The sequence below is a fragment of the Ambystoma mexicanum genome, chromosome 10 (assembly GCF_040938575.1).
Source record: "Ambystoma mexicanum isolate Mex_15411 chromosome 10, UKY_AmexF1_1, whole genome shotgun sequence".
NCBI classification, from domain to species: Eukaryota; Metazoa; Chordata; class Amphibia; order Caudata; family Ambystomatidae; genus Ambystoma; species Ambystoma mexicanum.
The window spans coordinates 38,133,379-38,150,321 of record NC_090932.1 but is presented as its reverse complement, the minus strand read 5'-3'; the positions used below and the strand labels follow the sequence as shown (position 1 = coordinate 38,150,321).

The window sequence follows — 16,943 nt, the reverse complement described above, 5'->3', positions numbered from 1 at the left end:
ACTCCATGCTCCACTCTATGTCAGGTACACTGGATGTCTTTGCCACGGTCATGACCACCTGTCTGAAGCCCCATGCCAATGCAGAGTCCTGGCATGACTCGTATCTTGTGAACCCAAACCACAGGTGCCGGGTGGCAGAGAGGGAATGTCCTGCATCATGCTCATCCTCTGGCAAACTGGCCTGCCACATGCTCCAAAGGCAATAGCGCCTCACCCTTTTCACCAAGATGAGATCCCCAATCCAAGGGCACATATCTGCGGCATGTGACAACTCTGCAGGACACATAGAAATCTGCAAGGACCTTGCCGAGCCAGATGCAGTGTGTACCTCCCCTGTCCCCTCCGATCCCACAGCACTGCATGATTGTCTCTGTACCCCTATAGGCCCCCCCCCCAGCACTTGTCTGCGCCTAACACCATCTGCCCTTGACGTTAAGTCCTACTTACCTTGTACAGCACTTCCAGCCGCCACTTCCCCTTGCACTTCATTGTGCCACCCACCCCTGCACTTGCGTGACATGAATGACACCAGCACCAGTAGGATTGTTGACTGGCATCCCCTTCTGCCCCACCACCCCTCAGTGCTCCGCTGTACCTTCATACATTTCTGGACCGGTGCTTCACGAATGCTATATGATTCCTTTACAGGTGATGGGGAGGTGGAATCTCATTGTTTACTGCATTTTGTTGATGTAGACAAGGCACTGTGCATCGTGGCCAATTTGGACTAGCAGATCCATGTACAACATGTTAACTTATTGATGTGATGATGCAATGTCAGGACCAGAGTGGTTGAAATCCAAAAAAGTTGCCCTCCTCTCCCTCTTCACTTGGTGGCTATGTCACATGCCATGTGTGTGATGGCATGTGCCTTTGACATGGCAATCACCGGCCAATGTGTGATGGCAGTGCTAGGCAGCATGGTGAGCAGGCGTTGCTCTCCAATCTGTACATTGTATGCCCTGAGCCTCCCCTACAGACCCAGTGATGGTGAATGCATAGGAGGTCTCCCAGTCATGTGGGACATGTGTCGTAGAACTACTGCCTCTGTTGTTCATCAGCCCTTGTTGCATGCCATGGTGCTAATGCCTGTTTCCATTTTTCTCTTTCATGTCTTTGCAGGGGACGAAGCACTTGTTGATGCTGGGGATGTGGTGGTTGAGCCGTCCCAGGAGGGCAGCCCGGGCCGACCTTCCACAAGTGAGGGACGTGGTGTGTTTGTGGGTGAAAACCCACAAGTGCTGCAGGTCGTGCTGTCGAGGGGTGTCTCTGGGGGTTCCTCCCCCGAGCAGTATTCAGGTGTAGACTCGGAGGATGACACCTATGTGCAGTCGCAGGTGAGTGTTCTTGGGAGAGAATCTCCTCTGTCCGACCCACCTGCAGCCGGGCCATTGCCCTCAATGGGGATGTCAGTGTCGGCAGCTCAGCCTCCGGTGGTTACGGATGCAGGGCCACACCACACAATCTCTGATCCTGTTCCTGGGGCTGCAGATCAGAGAGGGAATGCAGTCCTGCAGCCTGAGGCCTTGCCGGCACAGCAAGGCGCAGTCCGCCTTGCCCCAGGCAGGTGTGGTGCCCGTCAACGTGGTGGCCGTATGCCACCTGGCAATACCGCTTGGGAGCAATCCATCTACGGTATGGCCACCCAACAGGCAGCATCATCCGAGATGATTGCACAGGCCATGGATAGGGTGGCCACTTCCATTGTCCCCCCAGAAAGGCTGATGGAGCGACTGGAGCAGGCTACAGAGTCCATCTGCCAGGCACACAGGGAGGACATGTTGGCGTCCAACATGGACAGGCGGGCGGCACTGGCGACTCTGCGGGAATCACTTTCCATGGAGTCCCAGCGCCACAGGGAAGGCCTGAGGGAAGAATTCCATCACCTCAGGTCGACCCTGTTAGAGCTTGAGGCTTCATCCCATAGAAGGACAGAGGAGCAGCTGGAGCGTCTGACACGGACGCTCTCGGCCGAGATGCAGGCAACTCGTGCGGAGGTCAGGTCATCCTGGAAGTTACTGCATGGGGACCTCCGCATGATTATAACCCAGAACCAGAACTACCAGACCCGCCTGCTTGCAGCCATGGAGGAGCAAACTCGTGCTTTGCGTGGGCTGCCTCCCATTGTCACACCATCTTCTGAGGCAGCTCCCCCACCTCCTGAGTCAGCTGCAGGGTCTGGCCAGAGCGATAGCGACTCATCTCCCACAACAGAGTAGCCGTGTGGGCCACGAGCCTATGGGGTGTTTTAGTTTCCCATGATCCACACAGGTGGATTGTGGCATGCATCCTGTCCTCGGACCTCATAGGTGGCCCCTTTCATGGCCATTTTTTCTCAATTTTTTTTTCTTTTTCAATAGTGTTGCCTTGTGTGGGTACCTGGGCATACACTGTATTGTGGCTGGGCACATGCAGGCTTGTCCTGAGTTTGGTTTCGATGCTTGGGTACCAGACATCCACACCCCTCCTGCTTCCGTTTCCATGGGCTTGCAAAGGGTGTGCCCAAGTGACAGCAAATTACACGGTGACATTGGACTCCCATGAGCTGTTGGCCAGTCCATAGTCAATACTGTGTAGACATTCATAGTGTACATTGTTGTTGCACCTAACTATGCATGATGGTTTGATATGTGCCTCTACTTACATATGTTGCTCATGTTTTGCAGGTATTTCACACAGTTATTCACACGGGCATACTCTCTGGAGTCAGACTACATGTCGGTAGATGTGCACTGACACTTTTGCGTGGCGCCATCACTGTACATCTGGACGGTGAGGACATACCAGCAGAATCAGGTAATGAGACTACCATTGATTACATGCATTGTGTCTTGTTTGGGTGGGCTTCAGGGTGGGTTGGTGTGTAATTTGATTGAAATTACTCTTACACAGGTGTGTAGTAGTGGCTCCAGCGCGGTTAGCTGTTCAAGTGCGGCTATGTTCCATTTGGGGCACTGCTATTTGTGACACCGGTGTCATGTTGTGATGGCCAGTTTGTTTGCTCTCACATACCATGACATGGTGTCCTCAGTGGCGGGACTGTGAAGGGAATGGGTGACATGGCAATGTTGTCATGTAGTGAATCGCCTGTGGCAATGCATATTTGATTGATGGAGTTGTGTCTTTTCGTTGTGATGCATTGCTGGTGTATGTGTAGGTAGGGGTGCACACATAGTGACACTTCCATGTTAACAATCTCAGGCTGATGTGTATCTGACAGTTTATTGTCAAGTAATTTTGTGACATTGTCAGGTAGTGTCATCATTGATTGTCAGATGGTATGTGCCAGAGCAGTGTGCACTAGCCAGCACTGTGATTCCTAGGTGAAGAAGTTGGCCACCAGTTGCGTACGGGCTGCCTCCCCCCGTGCCCTTTCCCCTCCCATGCGCAGCGGGCGTGCATGTGGTTGTGGATGTGGGGGCACCACCATGTCCACGGGCAGGCCCCGGCGTGTTGCAACGTTGTGCAGGACACATGCTGCCACTATGATCCTGCACACTATTCGGGGAGCATATAACAGCTGCCCGCCAGAACGGTCAAGGGAGCGAAAGCGTGACTTTAGCACTCCGAATGTGCGCTCCACTATGCCCCGTGTTGCAATGTGGGCTGTGTTGTACCTTACCTTGGGTGGCGTGGTGGGGTTCCGGATTGGGGTCATCATGTGGGGGCTGATAGGGTAGGCACTGTCCCCTGCGGAGGTGGTGATGGGTATCATTAGTGGTGTTGTGTCATGACCCAGTATCTGACATGCATGCATGTGCAGTGGCATTCATGCTCACCAAGCAGCCATGTATCTCCATGCTGGCCAGCCTCTAGGTCCCGGCATAGGGTAGACATTCTGTAGATGAAGCTGTCGTGGGTGGACCCGGGATAGTTGGCATATACTGATGTGATTATTCCCTTGGCATTGCATACAACTTGCACGTTGATGGAATGCCAGTGCTTGCGTTTTCTATAGATGTGCTCTGTTGCCCTGGGTGGACGTAGAGCCACATGTGTGCAGTCAATTGCACCAAGCACTTTGGGGAATTGAGCCACACCATAGAATTCCTGGATGCACGTCCGCCTTTCTGCATGAGTCCTGGGGAGATATATGTGCCTGCGGACTGATGGCCGTGCAGTGATGATGTTCAAGACCTGGTGTAGGCAGCGTGACTGCGTGGCCTGTGACACACCACCCACTATGGCACTTGTCCGCTGAAAGGATCCAGTGGCCAAGAAGTGCAGTACATTCAGGACCTTCTGCAGGGGGCTGAGTGCTTGGGAGCACAGGGTGGGTGATGTGAGGTCATCCTCCCACTCACTGACCAGGTCCAGTATGATGTGTGCTGGAAACCTATACCTCCCATACACCTGGTCATCAGGCATCCCGAATAGGCTGGTTCTGGGTGTGAATATTCTGGCCCTGACTCTCCTCCTCCTCCTCCTTTGGTAGCCCACTGCCACTGCTGCTAGGAACGGTATGTTCATCCTGGCATCTGGCTTGTTTATTGATAAGTGCGCAAATTAATGCCTTGCGCGTGTTCTAGGCGAGCGTGTGACCCTCGCACCCCTGGAATCTAGTTCCCACTCCAATAGCGTGTGGAAATTCCCACGCAGCAGGCATACAGGTGCGCTGACGTACTTGCGTGTGTAAGTGCCTGCGCACCCCTGAAATACACGTACATAGGCCAATGGCGTGTACGCGCACTTTTGGCCAATTACACGCGATGAAATACACGTACATAGGCCAATCACGTGTACGCGCACTTTTGGCCAATTACACGCGATGAAATACACATACATAGGCCAATCGCGTGTACGCGCACTTTTGGCCAATTACACGCGATGTAATACACGTACATAGGCCAATCGCGTGTACGCGCACTTTTGGCCAATTACACGCGATGACACTCTGACGTGCAGTATTTCCACGTGTGCTCCGTCATCACGTGCTGAGTGGGGAACGCCCATGCGGATCACGTCAGACGCGCTTACGCGGTGAGGGACTCTGGTCCAATAGAATCGCGTATGCGTGCTGACGCACTTACGCGCTAAGGGCCTTTCCTCGGATTTCACGCTGACGTGCAGGAATTTCACGTGCCAAATCACTCCGTATCAAGCTGGCCACCCGAAAACACACGGAACACCACGCTCCTGCCCAGAAGGCCGAGTTACTGCCCCCCCAGTGCCCTGAGCAGCCTCCCACGTGCTATCTGCTGCTGCCTGCCTGCCTGCCTGCCTGCTGCCACCGTGCCCTGCCATTTGGTGCCTGCACATCAGCCATCTGCAGGGGTCCAGTTGCTGTGTCCACCCCTGCTGGAACTGAAGACTCCCAACTGGGATTACATCGCTCCACAGCCCAGCCCCAGGACCCAGTTGCCCACCCACACCTGCCTCTGGGGTTGCCATGTCGGGCACTTCCACATCTGGCACCAGTGGCAACCCCAGGCCAGAGGGGCAGAGGGGCACCAGCTTCACTGCCACCGAAGTTGGTGTCCTGGTGGAGCATGTCCTGGGGCAGTATGATGCCCTCTTTGGATCGTCCCGCGCCAGCAAGGAAGGACGGGAGAGGATCTGGGCCGACTGTGTGGTTGCCATCAACGCGGAGGGGGTGGCAACCCGCAACGTCCAGAAGATCAAGAAGCGCTGGGAGGACTTGAGGTCCAGGACCCTTGTGAAGGCCCGGCGCCTCGTGGAGGGGGGCCGGGGCCGCATGAGTTCCATCCAGAAGAGGGTCCTGGAACGCGTACGCCCAGCGCTCCACGCCCAGGTCCTTGAGAGGGAGGCCCGTCTGGAGTTGAGCGGTAAGTGTGCAAGCATTACTGTGTGAGACAGGGCATGTTGCGGTGTGCTGGTTCTATGATACTTGCCTGTATGTGTGCCATGGGCCATGTATGCATGTATGTGTGCAGGGACATCATGGTAATGCATGTGCGACCAGTGATGTGTGACCCACATGGTTGTTGCATGTGTTGAAATGCGGCATGGGGAGCCCTATGCAGATTTAGGACATGAGAGCATGCCAGTCTCTGTACCTGGACATGGATGGGGGTGAAGGATGGGTGCTGATGCCAGGTACATATATGGTAGCCATGTCTGTGTGCCTGACCTGCGTGTCTGTGACTTGTGCATGCCATGGATGCATGACACATGTGTGTGACAATGCACAGATTCAGTGACGCACCCAACTTACCCTTGTTTCGCCTGTGTTCGTTGTGTTTGGGGCCAGATGGATGTGACTGAGGTGAAGTGTGTGCATGTGATATGCATGAGCCATGATGCATGTGAGTTACATATCATTGAATGTTTCAAGAGTCAATTGGACATGCATGGAAATGTGCATGGCATGCACCATGCCTGTTACTGTGTGTGTTTTGCCTGGACTGACCCATGTGTTGTGGAGGGACATGATGGAAGTGTACTTTGACAGGGGTGCTCATCTGCTATTGCTTCCTGTCTAGGGGACCATTTTACAGTAGCCTGATGCTTGTGTCCTTTGTCTCCCTCTACGCAGCGGCTAGTGAAGAAGAGGGCGGAGACGGCGCTGTGGAGCAAGGCGGCGGGGATGCCCCCACGGCTGCAGCGGAAGGGGTGGGTGAGCCCCCACAGGGGCCTGCTACGGCGGGAGACGGTGAGGAGCCATCCAGGTTGGTGGTTTGCACAGAGGAGGAGGAGGCCGACACTGGTGCACACATGGGGCCTGGTGGGAGCATCCCTGCTGGTGCAAGTGGTGCAGTCCAGGGCCAGGGGCAGGAGGCAGCACAGGTCACCGTGGAGGTGCCTGTGCATGTCGCTGTCCCTGACCCTGTGAGTGCACCACCATGCACCAGCAGGGATGCCCCCTCCCAGGCCCGTCCGCAGGTAGAGGGGATGTCCATGTCAACTGACTCCCCTCCACCTGCGGCCGTGGGAACCCCTGGCCGCGTGGAGCAGGTCCTGATTGGGGTCGCGATGCGCACGGCTGTGATTCGTGATGACGTGCGTGCTTCCCGGGAGGAGCACGCACGTCATCACGAAGTGCACCGTGCCGACGTGGCCCAATTGGGATCGGCCATGTTCGGGGGGTTCCTGCATGTGTTGGCCAATCTGACGGCCCTCTCCTCCTCTGTGCAGGCTATCCACCGGTCGTTCTCCTTGCCGTCTTCCGGCCCAGATGCCACCATGGCCCCCTGTGGACCTGCCCCGACCAATGCAGCCAGCTCGGTGGGGATCCCATCCCTGCCACAGTTGGGAGTCGGAGGTCCAGCAGGGGTGGACAACACAGCAAGTGGACCCCAGCAGATGGAAGATGTGCCGGCATCATCGGGCAGGGCACGTGCACGACGGCGTCGGTGGTTACCATCAGCCTGGATGCCGTCGTGCTGGCAGAGGCAGTGGCGTCGGAGGCAGCAGCGGGCTCGACGTGGGAGGCATCATGGCTCAGGGCCATCAAGATCAGAGGGGCAGGCATCGGCCGGAGGGCAGGGCAACCCTGGCATGGCGGTGTGTTCCGTGTGGGAGGAGTTTGGCCAGCGGATAGGTGCGGAGCGGCAGCGGGCGGAAGAGGAGCGGCTCGCCATGGCCAGGGCGGAGATCTCCATGCGTCGGGCATTGAGGCGGGCTGAGTGCCTCGAGGAGGCTCGCAGGGATTTTGGTGAGCACATGGGGTTGTCCCTGCGAGACCTCGGGGCCAGGACAGAGTCCCGCCTCCAGGACATTGACATGGAGTTCGAGGATGCCCTGGCCAGCATCACCAAGTGAGCCGCAGGACTAGCCCGCTGCCTTTGTATATAGTTTTTTAGTTAGTTAGTGCTAGGTTTCCTTTATTTATTTTTATTATTTTGGACCGCTCGGACAATGGCCACTTTTTTGTACATATTTATTTTATTAGTTAGTATTAGGTTTCATTTGTGCTGTTGGGCTCATGGACCCTGGAACATTCCTGTATATATTGTTATTTTTTGGGAGATACATTTTTTTATTTTCTTATTGTTTACACCATGACGTAATGGTTTTTCTTTGATTTCCTACTACATGGTTTTGCTTTGGACAAATTCTATTGATTTTTTAATCCTTTGTTTTTTGGTTTATCATTTTTGTTCTCGGACATGGACCTTTTATTTACTTTGCCACATAGTTGTATGTTTTATTGGTTTACTTAATTTTTGTTTTTAATACATTTTTATATTATCTTACACTTGTGTTATTTTCTCTTTGGTTTCTTACATGTCATGATATGGGTTTTGACATTCACTTGCACCCATTGTGTATGTGTGTGTGACGGACATGTGTTCTTTTGCATACTTGCCTTTGGGGTTGTGTCATGTGATTGCATTCACTATGTGGGTGCATGCAATCCTTGCCTGGGTGTTTGTGCTGGGTATGCTGGCCATTACTGCCATGATTGTGTATCGTCAGGACCTGGGGCCAGGGGGACATGGGTGGGGGCCTGCTGGCAGGTTCCCCACAGTGCTGGGGGTGGTGGGAGACATGGGTGGGGGCCTGGTGGAGGGTGCCCCTGTGGGGTGGGGGGTGGGGGTGGTGGGAGACATGGGTGGGGGCCTGCTGGCAGGTTCCCCACAGTGCTGGGGGTGGGGGTGGTGGGAGACATGGGTGGGGGCCTGGTGGAGGGTGTCCCTGGGGGGTGGGGGGTGGGGGTGGTGGGAGACATGGGTGGGGGCCTGGTGGAGGGTGTCCCTGGTGGATGGGGGGTGGGGGTGGTGGGAGACATGGGTGGGGGCCTGGTGGAGGGTGTCCCTGGTGGATGGGGGGTGGGGGTGGTGGGAGACATGAGCAGGTGTGCAGGGTAGTTCCCTGTGGTGTGTGCTGCCTGCAGGGGCCGTGGAGGGTGTACAGGTAATGCCTGGGAGCACACAGCCAATTCGCGTGTGGAACTTCCCGCGCACCCCTGAAATCCATGTACCCTGACTATTCGCGTGTGGAACTTCCCGCGCACCCCTGAAATCCACGTAGCCGGCCATATCGCGTGTGGAACTTCCCGCGCACCCCTGCAATCCACGTACCCTGTCATATCGCGTGTGGAACTTCCCGCGCACCCCTGAAATCCACGTACCCGGCCATATCGCGTGTGGAACTTCCCGCGCACCCCTGAAATCCACGTAGCCGGCCATATCGCGTGTGGAACTTCCCGCGCACCCCTGAAATCCACGTACCCTGCCATATCGCGTGTGGAACTTCCCGCGCACCCCTGCAATCCACGTACCCTGCCATATCGCGTGTGGAACTTCCCGCGCACCCCTGAAATCCACGTACCCGGCCATATCGCGTGTGGAACTTCCCGCGCACCCCTGAAATCCACGTAGCCGGCCATATCGCGTGTGGAACTTCCCGCGCACCCCTGGAATCCACGTACCCGGCCATATCGCGTGTGGAACTTCCCGCGCACCCCTGAAATCCACGTACCCGGCCATATCGCGTGTGCAACTTCCCGCGCACCCCTGCAATCCACGTACCCTGACTAATCGCGTGTGGAACTTCCCGCGCACCCCTGCAATCCACGTACCCTGACTATTCGCGTGTGGAACTTCCCGCGCACCCCTGAAATCCACGTACCCTGACTATTCGCGTGTGGAACTTCCCGCGCACCCCTGCAATCCACGTACCCTGCCATATCGCGTGTGGAACTTCCCGCGCACCCCTGAAATCCACGTACCCGGCCATATCGCGTGTGCAACTTCCCGCGCACCCCTGCAATCCACGTACCCTGACTAATCGCGTGTGGAACTTCCTGCGCACCCCTGAAATCCACGTAGCCGGCCATATCGCATGTGGAACTTCCCGCGCACCCCTGCAATCCACGTACCCTGCCATATCGCGTGTGGAACTTCCCGCGCACCCCTGAAATCCACGTACCCGGCCATATCGCGTGTGCAACTTCCCGCGCACCCCTGCAATCCACGTACCCGGCCATATCGCGTGTGGAACTTCCCGCGCACCCCTGAAATCCACATAGCCGGCCATATCGCGTGTGGAACTTCCCGCGCACCCCTGGAATCCACGTACCCGGCCATATCGCGTGTGGAACTTCCCGCGCACCCCTGAAATCCACGTACCCGGCCATATCGCGTGTGCAACTTCCCGCGCACCCCTGCAATCCACGTACCCTGACTAATCGCGTGTGGAACTTCCCGCGCACCCCTGCAATCCACGTACCCTGACTATTCGCGTGTGGAACTTCCCGCGCACCCCTGAAATCCACGTACCCTGACTATTCGCGTGTGGAACTTCCCGCGCACCCCTGAAATCCACGTAGCCGGCCATATCGCGTGTGGAACTTCCCGCGCACCCCTGCAATCCACGTACCCTGCCATATCGCGTGTGGAACTTCCCGCGCACCCCTGAAATCCACGTACCCGGCCATATCGCGTGTGCAACTTCCCGCGCACCCCTGCAATCCACGTACCCTGACTAATCGCGTGTGGAACTTCCCGCGCACCCCTGAAATCCACGTAGCCGGCCATATCGCGTGTGGAACTTCCCGCGCACCCCTGCAATCCACGTACCCTGCCATATCGCGTGTGGAACTTCCCGCGCACCCCTGAAATCCACGTACCCGGCCATATCGCGTGTGCAACTTCCCGCGCACCCCTGCAATCCACGTACCCTGACTAATCGCGTGTGGAACTTCCCGCGCACCCCTGAAATCCACGTACCCGGCCATATCGCGTGTGGAACTTCCCGCGCACCCCTGCAATCCACGTACCCTGACTAATCGCGTGTGGAACTTCCCGCGCACCCCTGCAATCCACGTACCCTGACTATTCGCGTGTGGAACTTCCCGCGCACCCCTGAAATCCACGTACCCTGACTATTCGCGTGTGGAACTTCCCGCGCACCCCTGAAATCCACGTAGCCGGCCATATCGCGTGTGGAACTTCCCGCGCACCCCTGCAATCCACGTACCCTGCCATATCGCGTGTGGAACTTCCCGCGCACCCCTGAAATCCACGTACCCGGCCATATCGCGTGTGCAACTTCCCGCGCACCCCTGCAATCCACGTACCCTGACTAATCGCGTGTGGAACTTCCCGCGCACCCCTGAAATCCACGTAGCCGGCCATATCGCGTGTGGAACTTCCCGCGCACCCCTGCAATCCACGTACCCTGCCATATCGCGTGTGGAACTTCCCGCGCACCCCTGAAATCCACGTACCCGGCCATATCGCGTGTGCAACTTCCCGCCACCCCTGCAATCCACGTACCCTGACTAATCGCGTGTGGAACTTCCCGCGCACCCCTGCAATCCACGTACCCTGCCATATCGCGTGTGGAACTTCCCGCGCACCCCTGAAATCCACGTACCCGGCCATATCGCGTGTGCAACTTCCCGCGCACCCCTGCAATCCACGTACCCTGACTAATCGCGTGTGGAACTTCCCGCGCACCCCTGAAATCCACGTACCCGGCCATATCGCGTGTGGAACTTCCCGCGCACCCCTGCAATCCACGTACCCTGACTAATCGCGTGTGGAACTTCCCGCGCACCCCTGAAATCCACGTACCCGGCCATATCGCGTGTGGAACTTCCCGCGCACCCCTGCAATCCACGTACCCGGCCATATCGCGTGTGCAACTTCCCGCGCACCCCGGTATACACGCACACGTTTATTTTTTCTCTCAGCGCGTGTCTGTGTTTGTGGGTACCCCTTTGTACGTCATTTGTCCTGGAGGGCCACAGTATTGGACATTGATCATGTCTGTATATAGGTGCTATTTGTTGGCGCACCTTTTAGCGCACATTTCTTGCAGGCGCAGAAACGCTACCGCCTGCTTTCTTGTGGCGGTCGTGTTTGTGCCTGTTTGTGCCTGTGCGCTGCTTTGAGCGTGCGCTTTTTTGCCCTATTCTATTCCATGAATACGTGTTGTATGCGAGCGTGTGGGCGTTCCGCGCACTTGCCTCCTAAACTTTCCCCGTGCCGCCCACATTCTTCCCCATTCCGAGTGTTGTGCCCCATTTTATTCCCCATTCCGAGTGTCCCGCCCTGTGTTCCGCCTACTTTAGAGCTGTGCGCTGCGCTCGGAGTGATAGCGCAGTGGCCGTGGCGCACGACGTTGGTTGACCTGTGCGCCGGCCTGCGCCGCGCGCTTTTTCAGCGCACATCCTCTGCTTTTCTTGCGCACGGACTTCCATGAATCGACGTGCGCTGGTTTCCCTGCGCTTTTCGCTAATTTTCGGCGCAGCGCACGTATTGGCCCCTCTGCGCCGGGATTTTCGGCGCACATTTATTCCATGAATCGGCCTGTCAATCTTTCTCTCTTGAACCAGTTTTTCCCCAATCAGGATGCAAATGTTCCTTTATCGTGAAGAAAAATGTCCTTGGTGAGCCTCTATGAAATCTGCTTCATTTATTAGATCCCAATCAATGCCTCGAATCTGCTTCAGTCCAGATGACATGTTGCTTCCCTGTCAGCATGAACAAAGAGTTTTGTCCTTCACTCAATTCCTCAATCTGTTCCTCGGAGGAAAGTTTCTACACAGCTCTGTGATTTCTTTCAGAATAGATTGGCACCTGGATGATAATTCCTTCCAGGATCACATTCAAGTTCGTAGTATTTCTTGGATCGCTTAAGAAAGTTACTACGTCTGTGTGTCTTCCAACGAGATGCGGGTATTCTTCAATTAGACGAAAGAACACCACACTGACCAGTCTATGTGCTGCGTCGGTTGATAGGGGCATTTGTGGTTTCCTCACTGAACTCAGGCAACTTCAAAACCTCTTCAGTGAATAAGTCAAGTTCTCATTGTCAGGATCCTGGATATATGCTGGAATACGGCAAGTTCTCCCCACCAACGTAGGATAAGAACATAACACCCACTCAAGATACGTGAGTATGAACCTAGAAAGGTCATCACTGGGTAACACCACGAGTAGAGCCAAACAAGAACTCTGTGTAAAATGAATCAGGGTATTGTACCCTCTTCCAATTGCTGTGTCCACAATCAAAATTTGGCGTATCCTTATTCTTATCAAGACTCAAGTCTGCCTTAGTCCAAAGTCAATAAGCTACTGTGGCTTTCAAGAATGCAGATCTTCCCTTAACCCTGCAACTAAGATGCAGAGAGTGTTTGAATGTGTCCTTTTACCCTTTTATTTGTAGCTGAAAAGGGAGTGTCCAAATGAAGCCACAGTCCACTAGTAGGTTCCTTTCTTTCGACTTGTCGGGTTATGCATCCTTCTTCTTCGTCATAGATCTCGTCTGCACGTGCTGTGGTTCTTCCCCGATGTTTGTAGTTTCTTCGTGGTGGGGTGCAGGCAGAGGGGTCTCTTCGGAGTAGATCATTGTATCTCCCAGGAAAAACCAAGCTCGCCTACCCTGCAATTTGACAGCAGATGGCGTCACGCCCTCAACGACAAAAGGTCAGTTGAAACAGGGCTCATCACACTTTTTCCTTGTGTGGTTACGAATTAGGATTTTATCTCCTGGGTAGATTCTTGGATGTAGAAATTCGGGAGTTTTGGTTGTTAAAGCATCTCCTTCTGTGTTCTGTACTGCCTTACACACTCGTCTCTGCAACTGTCCTGAAATCACAGAAAAACTAGATGTTAAACAGTTCAAGTAGTTTTGCAATTCAAATTCTAGAATTTCTGACGTTGGCTGAGCATCACTTCTAACTCGGGATGGAGGCATTAAATGTATCCTCATTCGCCTGCCTGTCACAATCTCGTGCTGCGTAAGATGGTGGTCAGAACCTGGTTGGTTCCTCAATGCATACAATGCCAGTGGTAGGCAGTGCAACAACCCTTTTTTCAAAGTAAGCTTCAACTTAGCTATTCTTTCTTTTAACAGGCCGTTCAGCTTTTCCCAGATACCATTTCCTTGCGGATGATAAGCCGAAGAACACTTGTGTTTTATACCAAGCAGCGTGGTGATCTACTCGAAAACTGTATTAACAAAGTGAGGTCCATTATCTGATCTCATTACTTCGCACACTCCCCATCTGGGAAATACTTCGCACACTAAGAACTCGGCTGCACAGGTAGAGTCTGGGTGCGTGCATGGATTGTATATCTTTGCCCATCATTTTGATTGATTCTCAAAGACCCTTCAATTAAGACAACCTCTCCCCCTGGGAGAGCTCTACTCTAGGGAGCTCAACACAGAATTCTTCATAGTTTGCACAATCGTGTATAGGCTCTCCTTCGGTTATTGGCTCAGCTATAAACATGGCTGGATTCACTATTTTACATTGAACTATTTTAATCGCTGGAGTTGATATGATAACCTCATAGGCAAAAGCCCTTTGAGTAGTCAACGTGCCTTTTGGTTTTTCTAAAATTGCAAATAATGCGTGTTCAACAAATAACGTCATGGAGCATCCCATCACTATGCTTGTAGCCTTTTCTATGGTGAACGCGGCAGCTGCCAAACTTTGCATGGAAAGTGACCTCTCATTACTGGGTCCAAAATTCCACTGTAATATGCAAGGGGCTTGTACCCCAACATGGTTCTCTGTGTGAGTACTGCTGTCATAAAAGTACCATCTGTATGCGAGAATAAAAATAATACCTCTGCATAATTGGGGATCCCTAGAACTGGAGCTGTGCAGATAGCTTTTTTCAATTCAGCAAACCCTTGTTCCATTGCTTCAGTCCACACAATTTTTCTTTCGTTGCCTGTGCTTTTTTCAAGGCCTATAAAAGGGGCCTTGTATATGAGCTGTAGTCAAAGACCCATGCTCTGACATAATAACATAGTCCTAGAAAACTCTGCATTTGTTTTATCGTTTGTCGCTTGGCTGTTTTTAAAATGGCCTCAGCTCCTTCAGGGGTGACCTTCTTTCCCTCATGTGAAATCAATTGGCCTATGTACAACACTTCTTGTTGACAACATTACAACTTTTCCTTGTCAACCTTATATCCTTTGTCAGCAAGTATAATCATCAGCTGAACAGAATCACGTATGCACTCTTCCTCTGTGGTGCTGCAAACTAGAATGTCATCTACGTATTGCAGCACAACGCTCTCTAAAGCAATATTGCTCAAGTCCATCTGGAGGACTCTGTTAAAAATTGATGAGGACTCACAGTACCTCTGAGGCAGCCTTGTGCTTTTTAATCGAACTTGTCTAAAAGTAAACAATGTCAAATCTTGTGAGTCTTTGTGCAATGGGATTGAGAAAAACTCATTTTTCAAATCAATCACTGTGTAATATCGTGTATCAACAGATATATTACATAAAATCGTAGACGGGTTAGGGACTAGAGGGAACTCAGACTCTACAATTTGGTTTACTGGGCAAAGGTCTTGTATTAAACGCCACAACCCCCCCTTAGATTTCTTGATAGGATAAACTGACGTATTACATGGTGACTCTGATGTCACTAAGATACCTTGGTCCATCATGGCAGAAATTGTTTTGAAAATACCTTCATCTGCCTCTCGAGCAATGGGATATTGTCGTGCTTGAGGTAAAATCGCTTCGGGTTTCAATTTAATATTTACTTCCCCAACTCCTTTCAGTAAGCCTACGTTATAGGGGCCAGTGGTCCATAATGCAATTGGCACTTTCACTATATCTTCTTCAAAATATTCAGGACGCTTTTTTGCTAGCATCATTCTCTGCGGAACTTCTCTCTTAATTGCCTTTACCCAAAAAGTAATTCACATTTCAAATATCACAACATCGTCAGATATGTCAAACAAATCCTCATCAATGACGTCAGTCACTGTGCAACCTTCCTCACTGGCAATTATTGTGCTCCATCGTCTACCTTTATCATCAGTTGCATCAAGCAAAGCCATATTTCCTCGAACTATAGCTGCTTCTATGCCTAAGGGGAACATTCGCCCATCCTCTTCGTCCATCGGTATCTGAGGTCTAAATAGAAATTCATCTGGTATTCTAATGGTTCTGCCTACTAGGCCTGGCAGCCATGTTGACAAACATGTATCCCATAATGGAACACTTCAGGTTCCAACACTATCGCTCTAGGCACTATTTGCCCTATGTATGCCCTGATCATTTCGCACATGTTTAGATGCATTCCCGGTGTTGAGCATACTATGCCATCGTCTGTAAACAAAATGGTCATATTCATTTTCGTCATTAAATCTCATCCTAATATGTTGACAGGTGTTTGCCTCAAATAAAGCAGTGACACTGTCTTATCACATTGTCCTATGGAGACTGGTAATTCTTTTGTAAAAGGAACATAACTCATTGCTCCTGTAAATCCCTGAGTATTCATCACATCGCCAGACATTGAAAATGTACCCTCACACATGCACGAGCGCGTTGCTCCCGTGTCCACTAAGAAGAAAAAAGCTTTGCTGCCTATAATTACGTGTACCCTTGGCTGCTCATGAGGATTCGGCGTAATAGATAGGACTGAACACATCAGGTCTCCCAGTGAGCTGTCCTATTTCGGGTACAGTCTCACTCCATCACCTGTGAATGGATTTCCTCCATCAACAGTAACACCTCCTATTCTACGTGCCATAGACAGTTCTGTGTTTGTGTTCTGCTGAAGTTGCATAGGAGATTGCTGCGATGGTCCTTGCGGTTGATTACCTGTTACTTGCTGTGATTGCAAGCCTTGCTGCACTCTCAGCGCTTGCTGCTGCCCTGTTTGATTTTGCGCAAATCCATTTCCGCCCTGGTGCGAATATGCAGGTGGATTTGGCATTCCCTGTCTTGAAAATGTATCATTCAGTATCATCCCTTGGTTTCTACACATACGAGCTATGTGCCCTGTCATTCCACATGTCCAACATACAAGCGGCTGTCTCCCCATCTGCCCATATTCCATGTTCTGATTACCATTTTGCATATTCTGGAACCCTCCCAGATTATTCTGCCAATACCCTTGATTTCCTTGCCAACCTCTCCCTCGATATCCCGTTCCTCGTGGAGCATATCCATTATTTGTCTGCTCAAACCGTCTTTGATGATTTACTTGTGGCATGTGCACTGACTGCTGCGAATTTGATCCGCCTACGTACATACTTAGATAGCTTTTT

At 52.7% G+C, this 16,943-nt stretch overlaps 1 protein-coding gene across 1 annotated transcript in view; it reads right to left on the bottom strand.

The window, feature by feature from the left end:
- Nucleotides 1–15,539, bottom strand: part of LOC138492795 (axoneme-associated protein mst101(2)-like) — a 38,795-nt gene extending 23,256 nt beyond the window's left edge. Inside the window, exons 1-2 of the mRNA XM_069620152.1 lie at nt 15,350–15,539; nt 13,386–13,502 (exon numbers count right to left, since the gene is read on the bottom strand). Coding sequence (XP_069476253.1) covers nt 13,386–13,502; nt 15,350–15,539 — 307 coding nt within the window. The remainder of the gene's footprint in view (nt 1–13,385; nt 13,503–15,349) is intronic.
- Nucleotides 15,540–16,943: the final 1,404 nt, after the last annotated feature.